This window comes from Gadus chalcogrammus, chromosome 6, assembly GCF_026213295.1.
Source record: "Gadus chalcogrammus isolate NIFS_2021 chromosome 6, NIFS_Gcha_1.0, whole genome shotgun sequence".
In the NCBI taxonomy this organism is placed as follows: domain Eukaryota; kingdom Metazoa; phylum Chordata; class Actinopteri; order Gadiformes; family Gadidae; genus Gadus; species Gadus chalcogrammus.
The window spans coordinates 5,584,494-5,609,604 of NC_079417.1; the positions used below are offsets into that span (position 1 = coordinate 5,584,494).

A 25,111-nucleotide genomic window follows, 5' to 3' on the forward strand; every position below is an offset into this window, starting at 1 on the left:
TGTGTGTGTGTGTGTGTGTGGTGGTGTGTGTGTGTGTGTGTGTGTGTGTGTGTGTGTGTGTGTGGTGTGTGTGTGTCTGTGTGTGTGTGTGTCTGTGTGTGTGTGTGTGTCTGTGTGTCTGTGTGTCTGTGTGTCTGTGTCTGTGAATGCCTGAGCGCTTGGTGCTAAACATCTGGAAAAGTATAAAAAGAAGTGTTGTCGTGGCAATGCGCTTTAGCAACACATTAAAGCTTTTCGCTGTCCGACTCAGAACTAATGTCAGGCACTTAGCAGACAATTATGCAAAGTAGCACTTTAGGGAGAAAGCCTTTCTTTTAGGAAGCCTAAAGATTGACACAGAAAAGCTTGGATGAGTTCCAAACATGCAAGTCAAGTTTCCTTTGATACAATTTGCCAAAAAAAGTTTTAAATTTAAAAAAAAAAATGTAGATGGATAAAGTCTGAAAAGGAAGCCACAATGACACTGTTTTAAAGAGACACACCTGTGCTTGTAGTTCTATCTTTTTTTTTTTTCTCTGTGTCTGAACATGTTAAAATCACCCCCAAACACCACCAAACCGGTCCACAGTAACAGAAATGATCCCCAGGTAGTTAACAAGGTGACCACATTGTGTAATTGCAGTAGCTCACCAGAGTGGGCGATGTTCACCTAATGATTAATAGCATTGGATATTTGGCTGCTCCAAAGTGAAATGTCACCCATTGAAAAAAGCCCTCGTGTTGATCCCGGACCTCCTCACCTCTCTCATGAGGATCTGGGCTCTCTGGACGAACACGGAGGGGCTGGAGACGTCAAAGCGCTGCTGCAGGCCGTCCAGACTGAGCCGCTCCACCTTCTCGTAGCAGCTCTGCATCTTCACCGGGTGGAACGCCAGCATGGAGATCTTGTCCATGTGCTGGACGGACGAGAGAAGAGGTGAATAATAAGGGTAAGATAAGATGACACTTTGTCTATCCCCGACTGGAAAGGTGGGATTCGCTCTGTGTCACTTTGGATAGAAATGTCAGGTCAGTTACTTAATAAATGCTTAATGCATGACCTCCATCCTAGAGATGGATCTAGACATTAGATATAACTGCCGACTGAAAAGGCATCTGTACCAAGCTGTCCTGGCTAAAGCAAACCTTTCCTAGTGTCTAATCATGCTTTAGGTCACCAGTTCCCAGCATGTGAAACATAACAATACTGACGACTGTGGACCACGATATTAGCAGGCTGTATACGTAGGTGACTCATGTCTCCAGCTTGGTTACCAGGAACTCTTATAAATCCTCCATGAGTCATGCACATGCACGCAATTGGTAAATTAAGAATGGAAATTATTTTCCTTGGTGACAAGGATGTATCACGGTCTTGCGTTCACGGTTCTCAGTTTGGTACAATTTTTGCAGCGCAGGCAGTGAAGGGTGTTCCATTCATTTACGTTTCCCGGCCATAACGCCAACGCTGAAGGAACGCACATTAGCATGATGCTCGCTGGGTTTCAGATCCTTATATCCAAGTATTGTGAAATACTTGACGCACACACACGCACACACACACGCACAAGCACACACACAAACCCACACACCTCTGCCACCGTCTCCTTGGTGCCCTCATTGACGGCGTTCTTGCTCATGTCCACCAGCTCCCGGAAGAAGACGTCCCGGACCTCCGAGAAGCCTCTGCTGGTAGGTTCCATCAGCGCCTCCAGGATGGAGCTGATGTAGGGCTGGATGCTCACCTTCAGCAGCTTGTCCGCCTTGGACAGCACCACGCCTGGGGAGACAGGGTGCAGAGGAGCTTGGGTCAGGGTCTGGCTCTCCCAGGTGAACCTCTACATGAACACCGGCAAAGCCGGCGCTTCTGGGTGGTGGGTGTTGTGAACACATAAGACGATGGATTTCATATCCTGCACAGTTGCTTTTTATGCTTGTACGTCTGCACGGGGATGAATCTCAAATTGCAATTTTGTACGTGAACTGCAATAAAAACGCATTCCTGATTCTGTTGCATTTTGACATTTAAAGCCTTACGATGTTCTTGCAGTAGAGCGGACTCTCGCATCAAAAATAAGACAAACCAATCAAATGTCTATGACTCACCATGTGGCATGCCCGAGGTTATGTCAGGCCGACTTCGTTTACATAGCATCGTTTCTAAAAGCTGGGCGTGTGCTGGGCAGTATTGTGTTCTTTAAGGATCACATTCTGATCATGCTCACAAAATGTCTGGCTACAAATAAAAGTATTAAGAGTTGGTAACAGAAACTTATACTGGAATGTGCAACACCAGTTTCATCTGCCAATCAACCAGAACAAAGGATTGACACCTGGCATTGAGGTTAGATGAGGTAACATTTGGTTATGCACACAGAGACACATTGAGATTCGAAGGGAAGGATATCCACTCAAGGCAGGCCCCGGCCTTAAAGAAAGCATAACATTGACAGGGCGCGCAACTGTGTTGCATTAGCTGCAGCACAGCAATGCAGTGAGACATTAGCTACAGCACTGCGTTAGCTGCAATTGCTACCGTGCTGAATTAGCTGCGTTGGCTGCCGGACTGGGAAAGCGGCGATGCTGCGTTAGCCGTAGCGCTACACGACCTGCAGGGTGTTCATCTGACCTCTGATCTTGTTGGTGACGTGCTCCTTTGAGGTGATGATCTGGTCCATGTCTGTGCGGATGGAGGCCTCCAACAGGGGGCGCCCCGCCTCGCACCGCTGCTCCAGCGCACGGAACTGCGCCTCACACTGCCGCTGCACCAGGCTGTACACCGCGTCACTGATCTGGACACACACACACACACACACACACACACACACACACACACACACACACACACACACACACACACACACACACACACACACACACACACACACACACACACACACACACACACACAAACACACCCCTGTCAGAACCTGGAAATTCCCATTCACACATAGACAGACTATGGCACAGTCCCATTTCTCTTCCCTTAACAAGAACACTTGCTTTGTGTTCCCTAAGCTGCAAGTCAGCTACCGAGCTGGGTAGTGTTCAAGGGATGATTTTAAGGGAAAAACAGCACTCCCCCTTGCTCTCTTAAGCATTGGGACACCCTACCCCTTTGTGAGACTTTGCAAAATCTAGGGTTAGGGCTCAAATCTAGGGGAAGGGGGAGAATTGGGCCAGGGCCCAAGTGTGTGACTATGAAGCAGGTTATTATGGCCCTGGCTGTCCTCACCAACATCCAGTTGCGCTGCCTCTCGTGCATCTTCCCTTTGAGGCGCGGGGAGATGAGGTCCCTGATCTCTGGGAGGAGGATCTCCATCACCAGGTTGGACAGGATCTGCAGACACAGACAGACGCATGAATCAGAAACACACACACATACAAACACATACACGTCGATCAAATCCACACGATCCACAAGCCAAGCGGACACATCCCGTAGTTTTACACATACATTTACACATGCATTTACACGTATACAGTACACAAAGACACGTCGGTGTTTGAACAGTGGTTGTGTTAGTAAGGTGTGGCTTGGTGTGTGTTTGTAGGCGTGTACGGGGGTAGTTGTGGTTTTTGTGTGTGTGTCGCTAGGTGTGGCTTTGTTTGTATGTGTGCACACATGAAAGCTCCCCGTGGAAAAGGCGCCTAACGGAGATCAAACCAATATAACCGACCAAACCAATGCCAATGCAAGTGTGCTCACTTGCATGACTGTGTGGTTATGCACATCCACAGATATAAACTTCTACACAAAAAAATATGCTGAAAAAGTTATCTTAACACGTCAGAAGAATTATCTTTAATCTTTATATATTAGCTCCATCAGTGTCCCCTCCCTGGATGCTTCTCAAAAGCTGACCTCTTCAAACCTATTCACTCAAGTCATTGAGAACAACGCACTCAAAGATGGCCATGTGAAGTAATTACATTTCACGGCCCAAGGACTGTAAACTAAACAGTCGTAGATAACATATCAAGCTCCAACAATATAGAGATACCACAGGCTGTTTTTCCAACAACAGGTGGAATAATCTTGACGTTTGTTTTTCCATGGATTAAAGAGATTGAGGAGCGAGGTGAACCGGTCAGGAAGAGGCAGCAGTGTGTGCCTAGGCGGGGCTGTGGTGCTACCTAACGTTGGGAACGTTACTTTAAAAAAGTAATTAGTTTTAGTTACTCACTACTTGTTTCAAAAAGTAACTGCGTTAGTAACTGAAATACTCCTATAATAAAAGTAACTAGTTACCAGGGAAAGTAACTATTTGCGTAACTGTAAAAAAAAGAAAGTTGCTATGTGTCAAAGAATTTGGATTTTTCCGGGCAGTTTTCACTTGGCCTTAATGTGTTAAATGGTTGAACTGCCAATTCAAGGCCCTGATATACATCCAACTGAAGTTAAATTGGCGTGGTTGCAAAGGGGTGTGTGTGTGTGTGTCGTGTGTGTGTGTGTTGTGTGTGTGTGTGTGTGTGTGTGTGTGTGTGTGCGTGTGTGTGTGTGTGCGTGTGTGTGTGTGGCGCGCATGTCCTGGCTTGTGTGTAAAAACCCTGGCTCGGATTGGCTACCATGAAACATGACTCTGCCTTAGCCAATCATAATCGCTTATCTCGTTGTTAACCCACCCGGTCGCCTCACTAGCAGTTTGTGTTTGGAGCCAGGGGTGCGTTCGGATTACGCAGTTTATTCAAGCAATTCATAATAACGAACCGCATTTGACATACAGTAACGGTAACGGTGTTGTAATGACGGAAACAGTAATTAGATCGATTACACCGTTACTGAAAAAATAACGGCGTTACCTAACGCCGTTCTTTTAAACAGAGTTATTACAAACACTGTACCTGACTGATCCCAAACTATTCAGGAATCCCTGTTTACCCTTCAGGACACAGCGGGCATAAATAAGTGAAGGTGTGAAACCAGTGGATACCATGGAAACATAAATTCGTCTCAGTAATGTGGTCAGATTCTATATATAATATGGAATCTAGTAAAATGTTACATATATCCTGGGCTCTTTTATATTTGAACACACACACACACACACACGCATACGCACACGCACACGCACACGCACACACAACTGGAGAATCGAACCGGCGACCCTCCGGTTGGAGAGGACGAGCTGCTCACCTGCGGGTGCCCGCCACACATCATGTCCCAGGTACCGTACTGGCCCTTGGCCTGCCGGAAGAGACGCACAGAGTCTGTGAAGGCTGGGGTCTGAACCCTGCTCTCCTCTGACAAACCTGCCGAGAGAAAGGAAACACAAAGTCACACCCTAACCCTATTATGTGACCCATTTTCTACCTGCTCAAACACTCGTTATTCATGTATAAAGACATGTTTTGGCCTTTTTGGACACGACAGGAGGAAAATGGGTTGAAACAGATGGGGAAAGCTGGTATTACCACAGGTCAGAGTTAAACATGGTCACTAATACACTATAGGATGTCTCTTATGCGCTTAGCGAACTAGCAGGTTCACCCATTGACCCCCGCTAATAACTCCTGGTAAAAAACTAAAAAACAACATGTGTTGCTTTTCTCCACTATGCAGTTCCATCAGCCAACATGATTGATAGCAGCAGAAAAGAGAAGCAGGACTGTGGTTTCATGAGCAAAGATTAAGATATTTTTTAAACGGATTTATCCGTCCATTTTTTAACTGCCAACATATGACACGTCCTGTGGGACTGCACATAATCACTAATCCATCGACGTGTTACGGTGGCAGAGTCATGGAGACGACTCTGTTCTTGAATTGACCTTCGTTACTTTAAGTGAAACTTTTTTTTTTTTTTTTCAAAATACATTTTTCAAATGTAATCTCTGAATGCCTGTTGTGTTGAAGGTTGCCATGGAATACAACTAGCAGAAGTATACAGTGCTGCTCCGTACAGTGACCGGTTTAGGGAAACTTATGTTTTAGGGGGTTATCATGGAGACGCCTACAAACAGCAATGAATGTGGGTTTTAGGGGAAGTGGATTCAAAAGTTCTTCCTTAAAAGTATTAGATCATAATTGATAATCACGTCACATGAAATTAGCGTGATGTTTGCTCTGCGTCTGCTGTACAAACACGCTAACGTTTTTGGGCACAACGTTTACGTAAAGATTAGTTAAAGAGAACAAAGTCAGACACGTAAGAGGATGTTTCAACAATTCGCTCCTTGGGGCTTTTTCAATTATAATGTTTGTACGAAGGTGTTTTCAGTTGCGAGTTAGAATTAGACAACTGTGATTCAGAGGCTAAACAGGCTCTACATTAGGGTAGAGAGGGTTGAAATGTAGCTATGACACAGCCAGTAAGTGTATGAGCCTGTGTGCATTCTGAATAGGGCAGTTATGGACCACAGACAGGAAATCGTAGCCCCTTAAGATAGCACTGTGTGTGGTGTGTGTGTGTGTGTGTGTGTGTGTGTGTGTGTGTGTGTGTGTGGGTGTGTGGTGGTGTGTGTGTGGTGTGTGGGTGTGTGTGTGTGTGCATTGGAGATAAGGACAAAGAGGAAATATGGATAATAGATTTTATATGCATCCAACCTAATTGAAAGCTTTATAATTCTCTACAACTAACCCACTCATAAAAACATTCACTTTCTAGCCATAACATTATGTTGTAGACATGTATATATTTGTATGCATATTGTACTGTTTGTATGTGTATATTTTTTTACATGTTCTCTTGCCTTGCTGTACTTTGTGTTCGAGATTGGTACTTTAAAAAAGTATTCTGGATCAGAATACAATTTTCTTTAGGGTTTGGTCCCACAATTGTGACCAACTCTAACTTTAGTACCTGAACTTTAAACAGCACACTGAGTGTTTCAGTGTCCGAGACACACTACCAGCAGCCCCTCCCAAAGCACACCTCACGACATCGTAACAAGCTGAAATAACCAAACATGCAACGTGAGGACCAGCAAAACACAGGAACCGTTGTCCCGGGCAACGGCGGCTGTTTGGTTCTCCCACACTTTAGCAAGGTCAATGAAACGCTGTGTTGTTGGTCAATGAAAGGATCACTTCCTCTTTCCAGCCTTTCGGCCCCAAAAACAGAGGCTCAGAATAGAAGAGTGTGTGTGATGATTAACAAAAATTGGAAATACCTTGTGAAATAGTTTCTCTATAGTGAACTCTGGCCAGAGATCTGCGCTAGCAAGTGTTTGCATAATGAGTCACACAGCGCCCCTTAATGAACAGGACGACCACACCTTCATGGGGACCTCATTTCTACCTGCCAGTCACCCTGCCTATCTTCTGAATGATTGGCCGGATATGTGGCAACCTGCTCCCGGCGTAAAGACACCTCTGGCATTTGAAATCACACCCTCTGTGTATACACACACGTATTTTGAGTAATGCTACAGAATTTTCTTACATTCTGTATGATGACAAAAACTCCCTCACTAAACCTTTTAAGGACACTTATTCCATTTTGTTTACGACTTCAGCGGAAAGTCAGCAAAAGTGACTCCCGGTGGATTTGGGTTCGAACACACCACCTTTGAGCTACGAGTCAAACCAAAGCTACACAACTATCCAATCTCCCGATTAGGACATCAATTATTTTCAAGAAACCTACTGTAAATAGAAGGATTTGCCTCTTATCATGTGTTGCCAATAGTCATTCCAGATGTTACATCTCAGATGTTTATAAATATCTGAAGCGACTGCTCCACAGCTGTCTGAAGGCTTTTAATACAAGCCCCAGAGTAACTGTCTGCAGGCTCCATTACCCACCAAAGACTCACTAATTAATCTAAAGTGAGGTTTCTAAACACCGGTAAACCCATTTAGAACACGAGGACATACTGTGTATTTGCACACACAGTTCATTTTAAATGTTAATACATTACATCATTAACATTCTTAAATTATATTCAGAGTTTGTATTCCTGGCAAAAGAAAGTCCTTTGTAGTGTCGCATTTGTAACCATTTCAAGTGAATATCTGCCAACAAAGGTGACGTGTTCTGTAAGAGTTATTTTCTGAAAGAAGCAAAGATGAAATAACCGATGCACGAAAATAGACACGTCTACAGTACATCACATGCCAAGTGTTGAGGGACGCTGTGGGTCCTGCCGCTGCCTGCATTTATGGATCTCTGAGCATAGTTGGTGAAGGGAAATACAAACCATCTCCCTGGGATTCAACCATAAGTCCCCACTGCGTGCTGGGAGGGAGGCAGGACATGAGTGCAGTTCTGCAAGGAAACTCTCAGGAGGCACCAGAGCCACTAAGTAAGCCCTCTGTCGTTGCAGAGTAAACAGTTCTAGCGAGGAGCTCCAGCTCCGCGTGGGGAACAAAGATGGTGATTATGTCAGGTCGGTCACACCGTGGCTCCGCTTCTCTCGCACACCTTTTAACTGTTCTGCATTCTCAGTTCTGTTTAACATGATTACATGCACCTCAACTTCAGTACAGAGGAAACCAACTATCAAAACTATGGAAAAGTACTTGGGCTGCCTTCACCCAAACATAGTTCAATGTCCTTTAAACATCTTTCAACAACTGTAACAACGGGAAAAGTACTCCACTAGAGGGTGGACCAGAAATCCACCCTGTGTGCGTCTGTCTCTGTGTGTGTGTGTGTGTGTGTGTCTGTCTCTCTGTGTGTCTGTCTCTCTGTGTGTGTAGCACATTGTTATTGCGCTTAGCTTCAGGGAAAGCAGTGATGAGAGTGTGCTGAGCGCTAACCGGATAGCAACTTAGCATGACAGAAGGTTAGCGTGTACCACCAAAACGAGTCATGTTTATCTCCTAGTTACAGGGCTTTTTTTCGTTACTTGCTTCAGTGTATTTAAAAGCACACAATGACTGCTTACAACTACCAGAAGCGAATTGCAGTGCGTTTTAAGAGCAGGAGAAATCAGGGCCCATCGCTGACCAAGAATGACTAGACAAAGTGATGTGTTGAAAGGTAGCTCTCCCCTTTCTCTCTTACCTCCCTCCTGCCTGCCTCGTCCAAACTCCCGGATTGGGTGACTTATGGTACACTTGGAAAGAAGCCATTTAATTGGGAAGTGTGACGTTGGAATGGAGGAGAAGGAGGCTGAGTAGGCGGAGGTGAGAGAGTGGTATTTGAGTAGTTGGTGTGCTGCTGCTAAAGTTATTGGAGGAGTTGGGGGAGGTGGAGGAGGAGGTAGGAGCAATTCAAAGAGAGAGGGGGAGGTGGTGGTGATGAGTGTGGTGGTGTCCCCTCTTGCTCACCATCTTTGGTCAAGCACACACACACACACACACACACACACACACACACACACACACACACACACACACCACACACCACACACACACACACACACACACACACACACACACCAGGAAAGAGAGATGGAGAAAGAGAAAGATAATGAAAGAGACACAGATAAAGAGCCAGGAAGATTGAGAAAGCGTGAATAAAACCCTCTATAGGGCTGCATTAAAAAAATATCGACATCTCAAGCCCTCGGTGTACTTTAATCCATGTGATGTATAGGAGGGAGCTCAAGATGTGTGTGCGATTGAGGTAAGGGATAAGTGAGGGAGTATGATGGAGACCTAAACAGCTAAAGAGGAACTACAAGGAGCAAACCTCACAAGGGAAGCATGAAGCCACATTGACATGTTTTGGCCGGGTCGTCACAGTGGAATTACTGCAACAAAAGTCTCCTTGATTTGTAGCGAAACCGCATTTCGGATTTAACATCCTAACCAATAAAATACAATGCCAGTCAGTAAGTTAAACAGACACAGTTCTACCCGTTCTTCTCCAAGCACCTCACAGAACTTTAAAATGTTTCAGACATGTAGGTTCTTGCCCTCACAGAATTGCACACCCTCCACTTATTCCCAGAAGGCTTACGATGCTAATATACGTTTTTAATCTTCCAACATGAAATTGCGCAATGGGCATTTTGTAGTCATGCTGAACAAACCGGAACTTGTTTAAAGAGATGAAGTCACTGTTTTTCGAATATTGGAAAGCGGATGTAGGATCATCTGACTATGACCCAAGGGCAGTATACATCCAAAATTTGTCGTTATGCACTTATTTTTTTAGCGAACTAAAAGTTGCAATACGTAACATTTCGACTACCTCTTAGCATAGAATGGACCTGGACATATCTGTACTAAATGCTGATCGATAGTGATTTATCTAATGTCATCAATAAAAGCACCTCCTATAACTGATACACATGCTGGCCGACCCGTACCGCTCCCTTTGTTCAGGTGGCATGTTGCAAGGTTTCTACAATATCCAAGAACGAACAAACGACTCTACAGAGTATGCCATCTCATCGCATCTTAGGAATGCTTTCTTACTTGTAAAGCATGAGTAAGGGGCCACTCACACTAGGGCCGCGGCCCCGTGCCCGAGCTCATTTGCATACTAAAGTCTAGAACGTTTGGCTAGTGTGACCACGCCATCCGTATTCCAGCACGGAACAGCCCCTTGGCCACGGCACACTTGGGAGAGGTGTGCCGTGGCCAAAATACAGATAATGAGATGACACGCGCACACGCATGGATACGCAACGTGAGCTGGATGATGTAGTCCTTGCGCGACCCTTCTTCCTTTAGGTCCATGCCCTTCTTCCCCACAACAATCATTTTAAACAATGACGGCAAGCGGTTCACGAGTGGGTTTACGTTGGTGCGATAGTGAAGTCGAGTGATTACTTGAAATTTGGGCATACGACAGAATTCAGTCACAGCTGGACACCACGCCTGGCGATGACGTATTTATTGTATTACGACGTGATGACGTATGTATGAAGGAGCAATCGTGCCCAGGCCACGGCCTTTGGGAGCAGTGTGACCATGGGCCAGCGGGGGGAGTGGGGAGGGGGGGAATCGTGCTGAATCTTCCTGCAGCACGGAACAGACAAACTTGCCTAGTGCGAGTGCGCCTTAACAGTACTGTATTACAGGCTGAATATCTAAATGTATGTATAAATCTATCAAGGAACCTCATCACTGGACACTTGGATTACTGCGCTATCATAGACGATGAGCTCATTTTGGTAGTACACCTACACCTTACAGGCCACCTAGCTTGACGTCATGTTTTGAGGTGGAAGGGATATGCTGTGAGGAGTGCGGGGTGGGGTGTATTCAGTTGGTTGAATTCTGACAACCTCAACACTAGATGGCCGACTAAGGTCCTTACACACTGCAACCTTTAAAAAATTTGAAAACATTCAAATGCATTTTGCAATCTCACCATCGTTGCGGGTCGTACACAGTCCTGGAAGACCTGAGCCACTTGTCCTGTTCCTCTCCGTCCCCTGCAGAAGTAGAGGTGCCGTCCGTATGGACTTCCTAAGATGGATCAGGGGGAACTGGGTCGCCACCTTCAGGAAGGGAGCGCGTCCCACTTTGGCGCTTCACGCCTGGACTACAAAACAGCAAGACGAACATAGTGAAACACCTGCAACAGTGTTCTTTGACTCGGAGTCGACCTCCCAAAAAAACAGACGTGTTGGCACAGGCACAGAATTGTTTTTCTTTTGCATATCATTTATTATAGTAATATTCGTGAGTAAGAGAAAAATAATACAGCTGACTATGTAACACACTGTGTGCTTTGCTAAGTGGAAAATATATACTTCACTTCAGTTCCTTTGGTCGCACTACAAATATGAGCACCAAACATGTGCGCATCCCTGTGTTGTGGCCGTTATCTGTACTGGTGGCCAGATACGCAGATCTATTTAAGAGTTAGAATGAGGTACTGGTAGCATCTGTACAATATTATAACATGCGTAAGACACATTAATCTTTTACCTTGTTGACAATGATGGGCAAGGAAAAGACTCACAACGCATACATTGTTGAATCTCGATATATTGATGGGGTAAAATAAAGTCATGGAATGCCCCCCGCAGAAATGCCATCTTGTACTCCCAAGAAAGCTAGCATGCATATGAGAAAAAAACATAACTAATGACATTGTTGGCCGACAATGCCTGCAGGGAGTGGATACAAAGCATAGCACACAGCACTGTCCTGGTCGCACATCGAAGCCACTCATAGGAGATTAAGACACACTCATTCTTAAGGTCCCGGTACGTTAAAATAAATGGGGTATTGTACAGTTTCAAAGGCAGGGAATTTTGATACGGTTACAGTATCGGTATACCATGCAACACACACACACGTAGTCAGGGTGAATAAAATAGCCTCAGGCGGAGAGAACTCCATAATGGTGTTCAAAGGATTAGACGTGACAGTTTAGAAGGGCTGTCACCCAGAGGAGGGGCCCGCAGTTCCTCCCCCTCCCTGTCTTCCCTTGTTCCCCACACACACACACACACACACACACACACACACACACACACACACACACACACACACACACACCACACACACACACACACACACACACACACACACAGCACACACACACACACACACACACCAGCTTAAAGAAACAGCTTCATCAGCCTGTTATGTAATCCTCCCTCCGGTGTCACCCTGTTTTTCTCTTCTTCGTTCTCTTAACTTGTGCTTCTTCTGAGCGCTATCACCTCTTTCCAACATTCTTCCTTCCGTCCATTCTCGCTTCCTGATTCCTCCCATGGGCTGCAGGTAGCACTGCACGTGAAACTACTGGAGCAGTTGGTGTCCTTGCGCTCAATAGATTCAGTTGTGAACTCTTCGGTACACTCTTCTCTAAAATGTCCGCTCAAGAAGTGAAGAAAAACGTGTTTTGCTAATAATATTACTGCTTCCATGATTTGTAGACCTGCATGATACTGTGCTCAAGCACACCTGAAGTGGCCCCCCCAACCCAACCCTCTCCATCCCCATCCCAGGGACACCCATCTCGCCCGCCTTCTCTCAAAGGTCTCAGCATGTAGGCCGTTTCCCCCCCGCCCCTCCCAAGGGTCTCACCTGGTAGGCTGTTGGCCACCAGCTCCAGGTACTGCTCCATGGAGGTCAGCACTTTGTATCCCGCACAGCTCAGGGTCCCCTTGGGCTGCAGGCCTCGGTCATGGGACTGGAAGAGAACAGAGACACAGCTAAACCAATCAGATAGAGAGGAGGGGAGAGGTCAGCAATAGGAACATAGAGAGATGAGGGGAAGTTCAGCCAATAAGAACAGAGAGATGTGAGGGGGGAGGGTCAGCCAATAAGAACAGAGAGATGAGTGGAGAGTTCACCCAATCAGAATAGAGAGATAAGAGTCTGGACAGAGATTAACAAATCAGAAACAAGGATTCAGAGTTTTTAGTATACAGCTGTTTGGTGGGTCTTTGAGTAACCTACATTCTCAGACTTTAACTTTAAAAGAAAAGCCTCTTTTACAGCTTCATGACGTTGGATTTGAAATATGGATGGGAAATCATATTTATGACACATAAGAGACAAACCATTAGAGACACGCTAAAGAGCTTCATACATGGTACTTTTCTGACCATCTGGTATGATTATAGACTTTTGTCACCTAGCGACCATATTGCTTAGCTGGGTTGGTAAACCTTTTAGAATCTGTGAGAACACCATGACAACTCAATGGGAATGTGTTCTATATGCTGGAAAACGGAATGCAGAACTAAAAATAAACCATTAACCTGTCCTGGTTTCAAAAGATTCTAGAATGTGTACCCGCCCAACCAACCGAAATGCCCGCTATGAGCATAAGGGCCGATGAATGTCAAATCACTATAACTTTGTTGAGACCGTACGGCTCTGTTGGGTATGCTTGCAAATGGCAGTTCCTTTATTGGCTGACTTTGGAAACATTTTACCACAAACAGGAATTTTTCACTCAGACAGCCGAAAAGCGGTCGAACAAGCCGCATTGTGTTGATCCCATATGGAACACAAAGAAAAACACATGTTGTTGCGCTTCCTCACCGCCTTGCTGTCATAGTAGTTGATGCTGTAGGAGTCTGGGATGAAGAGGAAACGGTTCCTCCACTTCCTGTTCTCCTCCAGGTACTGGAACAACGCCCCGGAGAAGATACACCGGTTCTCCAGAGGAACCTGCACAATGCAAAAGCACAGACGTACACACTCACAATTAGAAAATAGTAGAGTGAGAAGTAAAAAAAAATCTGGATTCACAACCAGTGTGTAAACCAAATACCTGAACCAACCCACCAGAACACTAGCTGCTAACATGCTATCCTGCTAGCATAGCTGTGACCTGGCAGGCTGTGTCCCTACACCCCTCTTAAAACATGATCATTATAAACAGCCTGTTGCTCCTCTGCACTGGGTGCAGCATTTTACGACACGGGGAGAGGGTTGTGAAGTACCAGCAGAACCATTTCACATTTAAAGCCAACTGGGGAAAACCTGGAACCACATAAACACACCCAATAGAAGAATAAGTAAATAGAGAGGTAATTTCACCCTTTTCTACCCTCAACCGGTGTGCTTTTTTAGGGTTATGTCATGTGTAACCATGGCAGCAGGCAGCAGCTCTAGGGAAGACGGAGGGATGTTGTCCCAAAAGGCTAGGTTAGAATGGCGAAGGTGGGTTTAGCATATATTTTGCAGAAAATAAGATTGGGAATGTTGGGGGCATAATGCAGCTGCGGAAATATACCTCAGCAAACTTTTTTTTTGTGAACTTGCATCTCAAAGATTTTGGAACAAACTTCAAGATGGGAGTGATTTGTTCAGTTTAATTTCTGCGATCTGAATTCAGATTTTCCGTTTCTATGGAGACCCCACCGGCACAGACTAATGGAGCGTTCAGTGACCAAAGCGAAACTGCATTGAGTATAAAACAAGTTTGTCCCTAAAGAAGTTCTTCAGCTGAAAAATAGAATCTCCAGGAATTATTTTCTTTGTTAGATATGATATTCTGTAATATTTATTTCTGTTTGTGATATTATTTGGTCCTTCAAATTATTACTTTTATTACTTCCCTAAAGCACCTTGGGCTGCCGATTCAACATGAAAGGTGCTCTTTAATTACTTACAGCTTATAATTACAATGATAATAATAATCCTTATATTAATAATTAGTATAATTATAAATATTATGTCAGTAGCTGGCAAGAATCCTGCTTTGCTCCATCTAGGAGAGATCAAGCCAGGAATCTGTCTGTTTTTGGTTGAGGATGGAACAGTTTTGGAGTGAAGACCATCCACTAAGCCACGGTCCAAGTTCTTTCCCAGGGTTTCAAGGGTTAAGGGTTTCAAGGGATCTGTCAACATAGGTCATGACAGCCAACTATTCATTTGAACCCACGAGTTGATAAAATACTGTGTCGGTTTGGATTAAACTGAAACTTTCCCTTCTGTTGTTTCGTGCTATCTGGAATGTCAACCATTTGATTCCGTGGACACGGTCCACACCGACTTAGCCTTTGGGACGATAAAGCAAACCTTATCTTACTGCTGGAGGAATGTAAAAACGGCTGACGTGGTGCTCTCTCGAATCACATGACACAGACCAGACGAAGAAAGCGGAGTGTTTACCTTGCGGTGGAGCAGCTGAGGCTGAGGTCCGCCCCCTCCCTCGACGTCGAAGCGCACCTTGTTGAAGAGCGCCACGCTGTACTGCTGTTCATAGAGAGCGTCGAACTGGCCCATCACCTCCCCTGTTCGGGCTGACCCGAAAAACACACACCACAACATCACACTGAGAGCTGGTCTATACACAACAAGGCGGCACTTTAGTCGTGGTCTTAGACAGGGGATAGTCTAGCACAGTTGTTCTCTATTCATGTTCATTATTTATGTAAATTGTATTGTATTTGTATTTTTCTCCCAAAAATGTATTCTGCCGGTTTAGGGGGTACCCATCTGAAAAAATGTCTTAGTGGGGATATACACTAGTAGAAAAAGTTTGAGAACCAGTGGTCTAGCGGTTAGGGTGGACAATTTAACGCGGTAAAGGTACTGGGGTGGAACTCTGAGAAGTATTCCCTATGCCTGACCGGCTCAACATGAATTATGGAGACACGCAGATCCATTTGGATTATAGTGTCCTCAAAATGAACAGAGCAAATACATCTACACTGGGAGGAAAAGTGAGTCATTGTCTTGAGCACTGACCAAAGTGTTGTTTCGCAAGCATTTCACATTTGACTCAAAAACAACACAAAGCCTTTATTGTTGGAGCACATGGGAACCATTATAGAAGGAAACATCCATTGAGCTTAGATTGAGTTGAGTTTTGTTGGGTGGAGAAAATGTTTCCTGGTGGAAAGTCAAACATAACCCTTATTGAATGAGGATTTCACACGCTTCTGTTAGAACCTTTTTTGTCCCTTCCCACCCCCTCACCTGTTTGTGAGAACTGACGTTATTCATCGAACACCCTTTAAAAACCTGCGCAACAGAAACCCCTCCCTAGCAGACGTCCTGACACGTTTTACAGCTCATTATGGGTGCTGACGGCATGGCCAGGAGAGAGTGAACAAATGCCCTCACCTCATGAAAGGGGACACACATTTCTCTTGTTTAAGTAGCTGTCGGAACAGAGGTTTCAGCACTACACTAATAATACCTCGACTGCAACATGACAGCCCACCAATTGGAACGAAACACTAAAATCAAACATTGATGGATGGATTCAGTCATTTAAGGTTACTTGCCCCAAGCACACCAAAGAAAAGTGGAAAAATGTAAGGTCCCTGAAGATAGTTCATCATATAACAGCGTAGAAGTTTGTCCATAAATATAAAAAATTGATATACAAAGCAAGGGTCAACCAAATGACTTTCTTGATCAAATTGTTGCTACGACATGCCACGAGTTTGTTTGGCACCTTTGAAAGCCAATCAGAAAGAGTTACTTACAAATACTACTTTCACCTAAAATGTTGTTGCTGGATTTGTGTGTGTACTGTGTAGTGACTCCTCAAGTTCCAGAACAAATTGGCATGTGTAATAAATCTGCTAACCCACTGGTGTCACTGCAAATCAATCAGAATCATATATAAACAATAATTTGTGATAAAACATGATTAAACTATGTAACAGCTCAAATGTGTCTGCTGATATCCAGCTGGGGTTTACGTGGGAAATATGCGGACGGACACGTGTTTGTAATTCCAGTTGGCGGGAGAGGAAGGAGGAGCGACGCAGCACTTGATCCATCTGCTCGGCATCATGGGTAAAGACACGTTGCTTGTGGGCTTTGGACGGCACATAAGGAGATGGAGGCATCCTTTTTAGTGGGGGTCAGGAAGGGGTGCGTAAAATGAGACTCGCAAACAAGCAACATTCTGGGGACTGGTGAAGAGGATTCGGTCAAGTCGTGTGCTGCAATCCTGAGTTGGTGACAGGTTGCTAAGTAAAGCCAGGTGTAGGGTAGTACTAAAGTACTACTCGTGAAGTACGAGCTTGTTGAGGAGACAGACCCTGGGCAATGCATGAAAGACCAGACCTCACAGCGATGATTAATTGATCCACAGAGGAAACCACAACGACACATTATTCCGCCGTGAAATTCCGATCCAACGAGTCACAGTTGAGAGGGTCAGCCAATCACGCCCACGTACTGAAGGGGTTGAAGTTCAACACAAACCAAACCTCTGGCACACTCAAATACACATCGTGGCCTCAGAAGAGTTGCTTCCAAACGATACCAGAGTCAAAGCAAACAGCACATTAGGGGCTTCATACTTGTCTTGCAGGCTTTGCTGTAAACTCGTCAGAAAGGCCACAGCAGACCTCTTTCCTGCTCTTTGGATCTTCAACTTGCCATAACAATACGCTATCTAAGATCAGTAATTCCCCATAAAATGACCACATGAAATATTAAATTGAATTTGTGAAGTCTAAATGTTACAAATTAGTTGTTGCCGATAAATTAATACCAGAAATAAAAAGATGTCTCTTCCATTTTAAATTCCCATAAGAATGATTCTTAATGATAATATTAGTAAAAAGGAAAAACTTTGTGGTTTGGAGTACTTGAACCATACGGATTTGGCTATGGTGGTAAAGGAGACCGAGAAGGTTGGGAAACCCTAGATTTAGATCATAGAGCCCCTAGGAGGCATACAGGGTATAAATGCTACTGCTACTCTCTGTGAAAGTACACCCGACTATATGTCCTTAACCTGGTGCTAAATGCTACTTTCAGTGTAAGGTAAGGCGACATGTCCTCATAGAAGCGGGTGCTACATGCTACTTTCAGTGGAAGGTAAGGCTACATGTCCTTATAGAACCAGGGGGAATGTGTTCTCTTGCCAGATGGCCCCTTGGAGAGGAAGTCTTAAGGAATGCAACCATTAGCGCTGGAACTGGGGGCGGGGCATGGGGCATGGGGCATGGGGAGTCAGAGAGAAAATTAAGGAGAAACTTTGCGTAGTGTTTAAACCCCAGATACAACTCTTGGTGGATGGAGCAAGAGGGTTGTTTCGGTTACACATCTACCCGTCACACAAACACAGTCAACACAACTGCTCATAATACAATCGATACTTTCTATTGACAATACTGTTTAGTCATTTAGCAGGGACTTTTATCTGAAGAGACTTGTAGTGAATTTCAGATAAATAGTTTGGAAACTATTTATTGAAATACGATGAAAAATTACCCTTTCAATGATGACGCCATTTTAATGTATACTATTTTACAAAATGATATCTTTAATAAAATAATCAAATAAACCACTTCAACTTAATACAATACTAAGAAGACTGCCAAGTGATCCCTGAAATAAACTGCTGCGCAACCAACTGCCAAAAGGCCACTTTGAAGTGAAATCTAGTCTTCCTGGGTTTGCCTGATGGCATTTCCTGAGAACAAATACACAGTTGATGCTTTAGCATCACATGATCCCTCTACAATTGTCTTTTTAACCAAGGCTGTTTAACTTATAAATGAGAAATGTCCTGGTACTTCCCTTAATTAAAGATCATTAATAGATGGGAGGATTGATTCATTGCTTCCCACCTCTGCTTATTGAGCAGACTTCTGCATCTATGCTGGTAATTGGGTTTGAATAAAACAACCTCATTACTAAGCCTAGTTTGCTTTACTTCAGTAACAGTGGATCACTGAACCGTTCCATGTTATTTCTCTTTAGAGAACCATGGATATCAGAACACGCTGCAACAGGTCACTGAAATGTAGAGATGCGCTGCAGGCAGGTTCTCACAGAGGGATATTATGGGATGGCCGTAGCACTGAGTGGATAGACGAGATAAAAACTACATGGCTAAAAAACAATATTCAAAACGATATATATTTTTTTCCTCTTAACAAGGAGTCTTTCTCCTGAGGAATAATAAGTGCACTTTGTAAAGGCACTTATATGCTCAAGTGATACTGTCATACTCTAGCAACACAACAGTCTTTATACTGGACAACCAGATTTCCTCTGAGGGCCAGCCGTGCTACAGGACCAGAATAGAAAGGTTTGCGGGTTAAGGGGAAGGTAAAACCACTTTGTGTTCCAGAAGTGACGCGCCTCCGAGCCACACCAGACAATGTCATGCTCTATCTGTGTGACAGAGACGTGTGTCACACAGCGTCAGGCTCTCCTCATCGGCCTCTGACTACAACCTCCGACAACAACGGGCTTCTGCAAGTCTCATCGCTCAGCATCAACGTTAGACAACAGGCCGACTGTTGACCGTATCTAGAGGGAACGGCCGGAGGGAACCCGGGTAGACCCGGGTTCCCTCCGGCCGCCCCGACCTCCATCCTTAAAGTCTTCAAGAGGTCCAAACTAATGACCCCGTTGGGACGTTCGTTTGGGCAAGCCCTTTCCTTGGCCATTCTACTAATTAGTCCCACTACAACTCTCAGTCTTGCACGACTTTTATGGGGTGGTTATTTTGTGATGTTCAGCTGTGTTTTTTGTTCCCCTGCGTGTCAGTCCTGGCCATAAGACCATGGCCTCCGCTGTGATGGACTTGGTAGAACAGGGAAGAAAACGATTCTTTAAGATTCCTTAATCGTTTGAATAATCGTGATTTCAGTCTTGACCAAAATAATCGTGATTATGATGTTTTGCATAATCGAGCCACCCTACCCTCACCCTACATGGTCCCCCCACTTTCTTACAAACCTGAACCCCAACCAACAACACCATCCTGACGAACAACATCACCCATGCACCCTGACACCCCCCTTACCCCAACACCACCCAAAGCACCCTTAACCTTAACACCACCCAAAGCACCCTGACCCCTTAACACCACCCAAAGCACCCTGACCCCTTAACACCACCCTGACCCCTTAACACTACCCAAAGCCTCCTGACCCCTTAACACCACCCAACCAACCACAGCAACCTGACCCCTTTACACCACCCAACCAACCACAGCAACCTGACCCCTTTACACCACAGCAACCTGACCCCTTTACACCACCCAACCAACCACAGCAACCTGACCCCGTTACACCACCCAACCAACCTGACCCCTTTACACCACCCAACCAACCACAGCAACCTGACCCCTTAACACCACCCAACCAACCACAGCAACCTGACCCCTTAACACCACCCAACCAACCACAGCAACCTGACCCCGTTACACCACCCAACCAACCACAGCAACCTGACCCCGTTACACCACCCAACCAACCACAGCAACCTGACCCCTTAACACCACCCAACCAACCACAGCAACCTGACCCCTTAACACCACCCAACCAACCACAGCAACCTGACCCCGTTACACCACCCAACCAACCACAGCAACCTGACCCCGTTACACCACCCAACTAACCACAGCAACCTAGACCCTAAACACCACCCAACGACCCACAGCACCATGACCCCCAACACCAGTGCACACCCAACCAACATGACCCCCAACACCATCCAACCACCCTGAAACCCAACATCACCCTGACCCCCAACCACCATGACCCCCAACACCACCCTGACCCCCAACCTCCCCCAACCAACCACAGCACCCCGACCACTCAATACCACAATAATCGATTGATTCAAATTCGATAAAAGAAAAACTTATAATGAAAAAAAAAAAGGAAAAAAGTGATGTCAATAATAGTTCCATCCTACAGAGGGCGTAGAAGTGCATTGAACAAGTCGCTATGTACTTAAAAAAAAGAATGGCAGACCTTTAGCCTGAAAGTTAAACCACACAGAATATAAAATTGCACAAATTGTGGAACACAATTGTGGAACTTCAAGAAGGAAGTGTCACTTCCAGAAGGGGAGGGTCCACAAGACTGCGGTTAATCCCTTCGGTTCATCTCAGGGAGATCAGACAGAGGATGCAGTCGCACACATAAATATTTTGTCCTTGATACATGCGCCGTCTATGTATGTTATACAAAGCCTTTGGAAGATTGAAGCACTGAACATAGCTTCTTGTTTTTAAGGAGGGTTTTAAGGAGGGTTAGTTCAGTCTTGGGTTTAGCCATTCTATGTCATCGAGCCTGTGCCAGAAACCAAAAACTGCAGGGAGCAGGAGTTGCACCTTGTTACCGGTTACAGTACAGAGATATTTAACAGAGGAAAACTCCTTCATTCAAATGGTGAAGCATTCAGAAGGGGATTGAAATTGCATTTCTACAGCGAGCGGACTACATAGTGACACATTGATTTGAGGATTTGCTTCAAGTTTACTACTGCTGGCCGAGTTTGTCTCGAGTCTCCAGCATCTGATTGGTCAAAACAAATACGAAGCGATAGAAAGTGTATGGTCCCATTCTCCCGGATTTGAGCTTGTCTGTCATCAGTTTTAAGACATTAATCAAGAGACGAGGGTTAGTTAAAACAAAAAGAAGTACCCCTGATGGATCTTTAATAGAAATTCAAATTTTTTAAAATAGATTTAAAGATTCAAATAAAATTGTCAAACTCCAAAAGCTCCAAGCTCTCTGATTATGTCAGGACTAGCACTGACCCCTCAAACGTTTTAACTTCTTTAACAATAGACAAGGCCCTTTTAGTCATTTAAGGAATTTTATCAAATGTGCTTTTTACAACCAACCACTAGGGACATCTACCCTTAACAAGCTTATCTGGTCTGTGTGGTAGACACAGCAGAGATGATTTATAGTGGAGTATATTAAAGAAAAGCACATCCAATCAGAACAGAGCCAGCAAGGGTTAGGAATGTTCCAGAAATCTGGAATGAAGTGAATACTTAAGGCGGAATAACTAAATAATAAGAATGCTTTTATCTTAAATTGACAGTTCCAGGTATAGATGTTGGACTCATCTTTCTTACCATATCTTCTCTGTCAGCATGTTTCAAACTCTGAATGTGCCTCAGTTCAACAAGAGCTAAACTAAGACGACATTATCATCAACTCGCCTTTCCTGTTCAGCAATGGCATGTGAAGCACCAAAATAAGGAATTAATTTGAATACCAAAGTGCAATCGCATATTCATATATGTGGTTATTCTTGATTTGGGGCCAGCCCTAAACCAAGCAGCATTAAGAACGCGCAGTGCGTGCGTGTGTGTGTGAGTATAGCCCTGCTTAGTCCATCTCTATCCCTGCTATAATGAATGCCCTGGCGTGTGGCCCTGCGTCGCCACGGCAACGGCGTCACCTGACAGACGCTGCCGTTCATTATGGGCTGCCGGGGATGGAAGCAGCAGCCTGAGTTTTCAGCCAGGGGAGCACCACGAGGTGACCGCAGACAGACACTAAACCTAAACCTCTAACGGCTAGAGTACTGAGAGACAGACAGAGGGGGAGAGGGGTTTCTAGGGGCTGGGGGTTTCTAGTTAGTACCCCCACCCCCCCCCCCCCCCGGCGAAACCAACCAAAACATACCCCCGAAAGGAAGTTCCACTTGTTGATACACAAGTTCAGAAGATGTTCCCAACACCCTCTCATGTGAAAGCCTGAAATGCCGATGACCCGTTCTTCCTCAAGCATCTTACATAAACAGACTGTGTGTGTGTGTGTGTGTGTGTGTGTGTGTGTGTGTGTGTGTGTGTGTGTGTGTGTGTGTGTGTGTGTGTGTGTGTGTGTGTGTGTGACCACACTAGAATGTGGTTACCCACTTATTTAGACACGGTTCATAGTGGTGGTTGCATAGCCCTGACAGACTTCACTTAATACAAGTAACCGGCTGCACCTGATGACCTCATGCAAGGAGGCAGCAGCAGGCCGGTGTAACGTGTGACCTCATCTCTGGGAACAAAAGCTAATTCATCATAATCATCATCATCATCATCATCAACATCATCATCCTCAGTCGCTCCCCCACCTTCACCTAACCCATTGTTCTTATCAAGGCAAAGTCCTTCACATGGCAGGAGATAAGCAAAAAAGAAAGTCTGCACACTCAAAATCACAGAAACCTTCAATTACACAATTGTCTAATCTCAGAACATATCGAAAGCATGTCTATTCTACGGATTGGTCATTGTGTGGAGTACCGGCTCCAAGGGTGAGTCTGTATGGGGGGCTGTGGGTCAATGGGCTCGGCTTGGCCCTTAAATCCACGCTGCTCCAGAGAGAAGACAGGCTGGGGAGACGGCCCGGGGCTAGGCTCCTACCCACTTTCGAACTGAGCTGAAACCTGCAGGGATACTCTCCTACCAGGGGCCAGGGCCACGCGTGCTTTTTCCATGCATTCCTCGGATTCCACATTTGATATGTGTCTCACTCCGAACTGGCCGCTCGGGGAATTTATAAATTACGATCACATATTGGCCTCACGTCGCTTTCTCTCCCCCTGGTCACTGTCTGGCGGGGTTTAAAACACAATGACCCAGAGTCCCAGACGATTGCCTTCTTAACTCATCTTGTGGAAATGTGAGGCGGGATGTTAACATCAGGATCAGATTGTACCCACAGTTGAGTTTCAGGGGTCAGAAAGAGGCATGGTGGCAATCCGCAACGGTATTATCAATAGCGGTGATTAGGGTTTTTAAATGCTTTTACCAATACATCCTACGTCCTATCACGATACATAAACATCACTGTTTAGCTAAACAGGCCAACAGGATCGATAGACCATATCGGAGAAGTGGGGATCGGTTCCATTGCTTAATGGCAACCATGATCAAATAGATCAATTGACACTAGTAGGGCTGTTGTGTGTCCTTGTTAAAACGTTGATAGTCCAGATGACAATTCGTCAATAAACCTAATTAGTTCCATCTAGTGGGGAGGATTAAGGTAGGCATACTTGCAGCTTTGTATGACGTTGTGTAGCCTTAAAACGTAATGATTTTTTTTCTTGCAATGCAAAATACAAATACTAACCGTGTAATGAACCCATTAAAAATAAGGCATTCTAGCAGGCTACCTTATTGTGTGCAACCATGATAGAGGGTTTTTTTTAACGAAAGGGCACTGATTTCGTGGCAACCAATGTCTCCAGGTGAGCTGCCTGTCGCACAGGTGATGCCCCCCCCCTCACCTGTGATGATCTCCCGCTTGCCCTCATCCAAGTGGCTCGATATGACGTCTCCCATTGTGAGGAAAGAAAAAACACACCCTGGTCCCCCCCAAAAAAATTATATTCCAATAAAAGCGGAGCAGTCTGAGAGAACCCAGAAGAACTCTTCTCAGTTCCTTTCTCTGGCTGTCAGACCTCCGGGTGTCCCTCTCACCCTGACCTAGCCTAGCCCTAGAACATAACGCCAAGTGACGAATTGGAACGGGTGGCCAAATAAAGGACGTAGGAGGCGGAGTGAGTAAGTAAGGAGCGGATAAAAGTTGGGGAAGGAGCTTCAAACTTGAGTTGTCTGCTGGTATGAGTCTGGCGAAACACACCCTCCTCCCTGTGAGTCACTCCCGGAAAGGTGGAGTTTCTGCCGAGGCACAGGAGAGGCAGGGGCCGACGACGACCCCTGGTGGCTAATATTATATTATGATATTTCATGACGTGAGATATATGATCAATTATATTATATTTTATATTATGATATTATATTATCCTATATTATATTGTCTTTTATATTTATATACTATTTTATTATGATATTGTATGATATTACTACACTATATACACGCAGATATTATGTTGTGTCATGTTAACTTATATTATGAAAAATAAACTCTTTATGTGGTGATGGTTCAACGTTAGCATACAAAACCTAGGCCTACTCTTATTGTAATTATATAACAGACCCAGTATGCACATTGACATCTTGCCGATGTCGGGGCAGCGTGTGCCTGCCAGACATAAATGTGTCGCCGCGATGTTTAAGACCATTCAGAAAAGTCATGCCTTTTAAAAAAGGTTGAGAGTAGTGTGTGAGAACAGTATACA

General features: G+C 44.9%; 1 protein-coding gene across 1 annotated transcript; it reads right to left on the reverse strand.

Moving 5' to 3' along the window:
- Positions 1 to 212: 212 nt before the first annotated feature.
- Positions 213 to 24,621, reverse strand: LOC130384650 (protein Niban 2-like). Its single transcript, XM_056592943.1, is given in 12 exon segments — positions 213 to 896; positions 1,572 to 1,759; positions 2,609 to 2,771; positions 3,215 to 3,319; positions 5,117 to 5,264; positions 5,761 to 5,798; positions 11,259 to 11,297; positions 11,299 to 11,345; positions 12,848 to 12,971; positions 13,832 to 13,960; positions 15,410 to 15,540; positions 24,257 to 24,621. Coding segments are annotated over 12 exon segments (1,368 nt in total). The 5' UTR covers positions 24,312 to 24,621; the 3' UTR covers positions 213 to 695.
- Between the last annotated feature and the right edge of the window lie 490 nt (positions 24,622 to 25,111).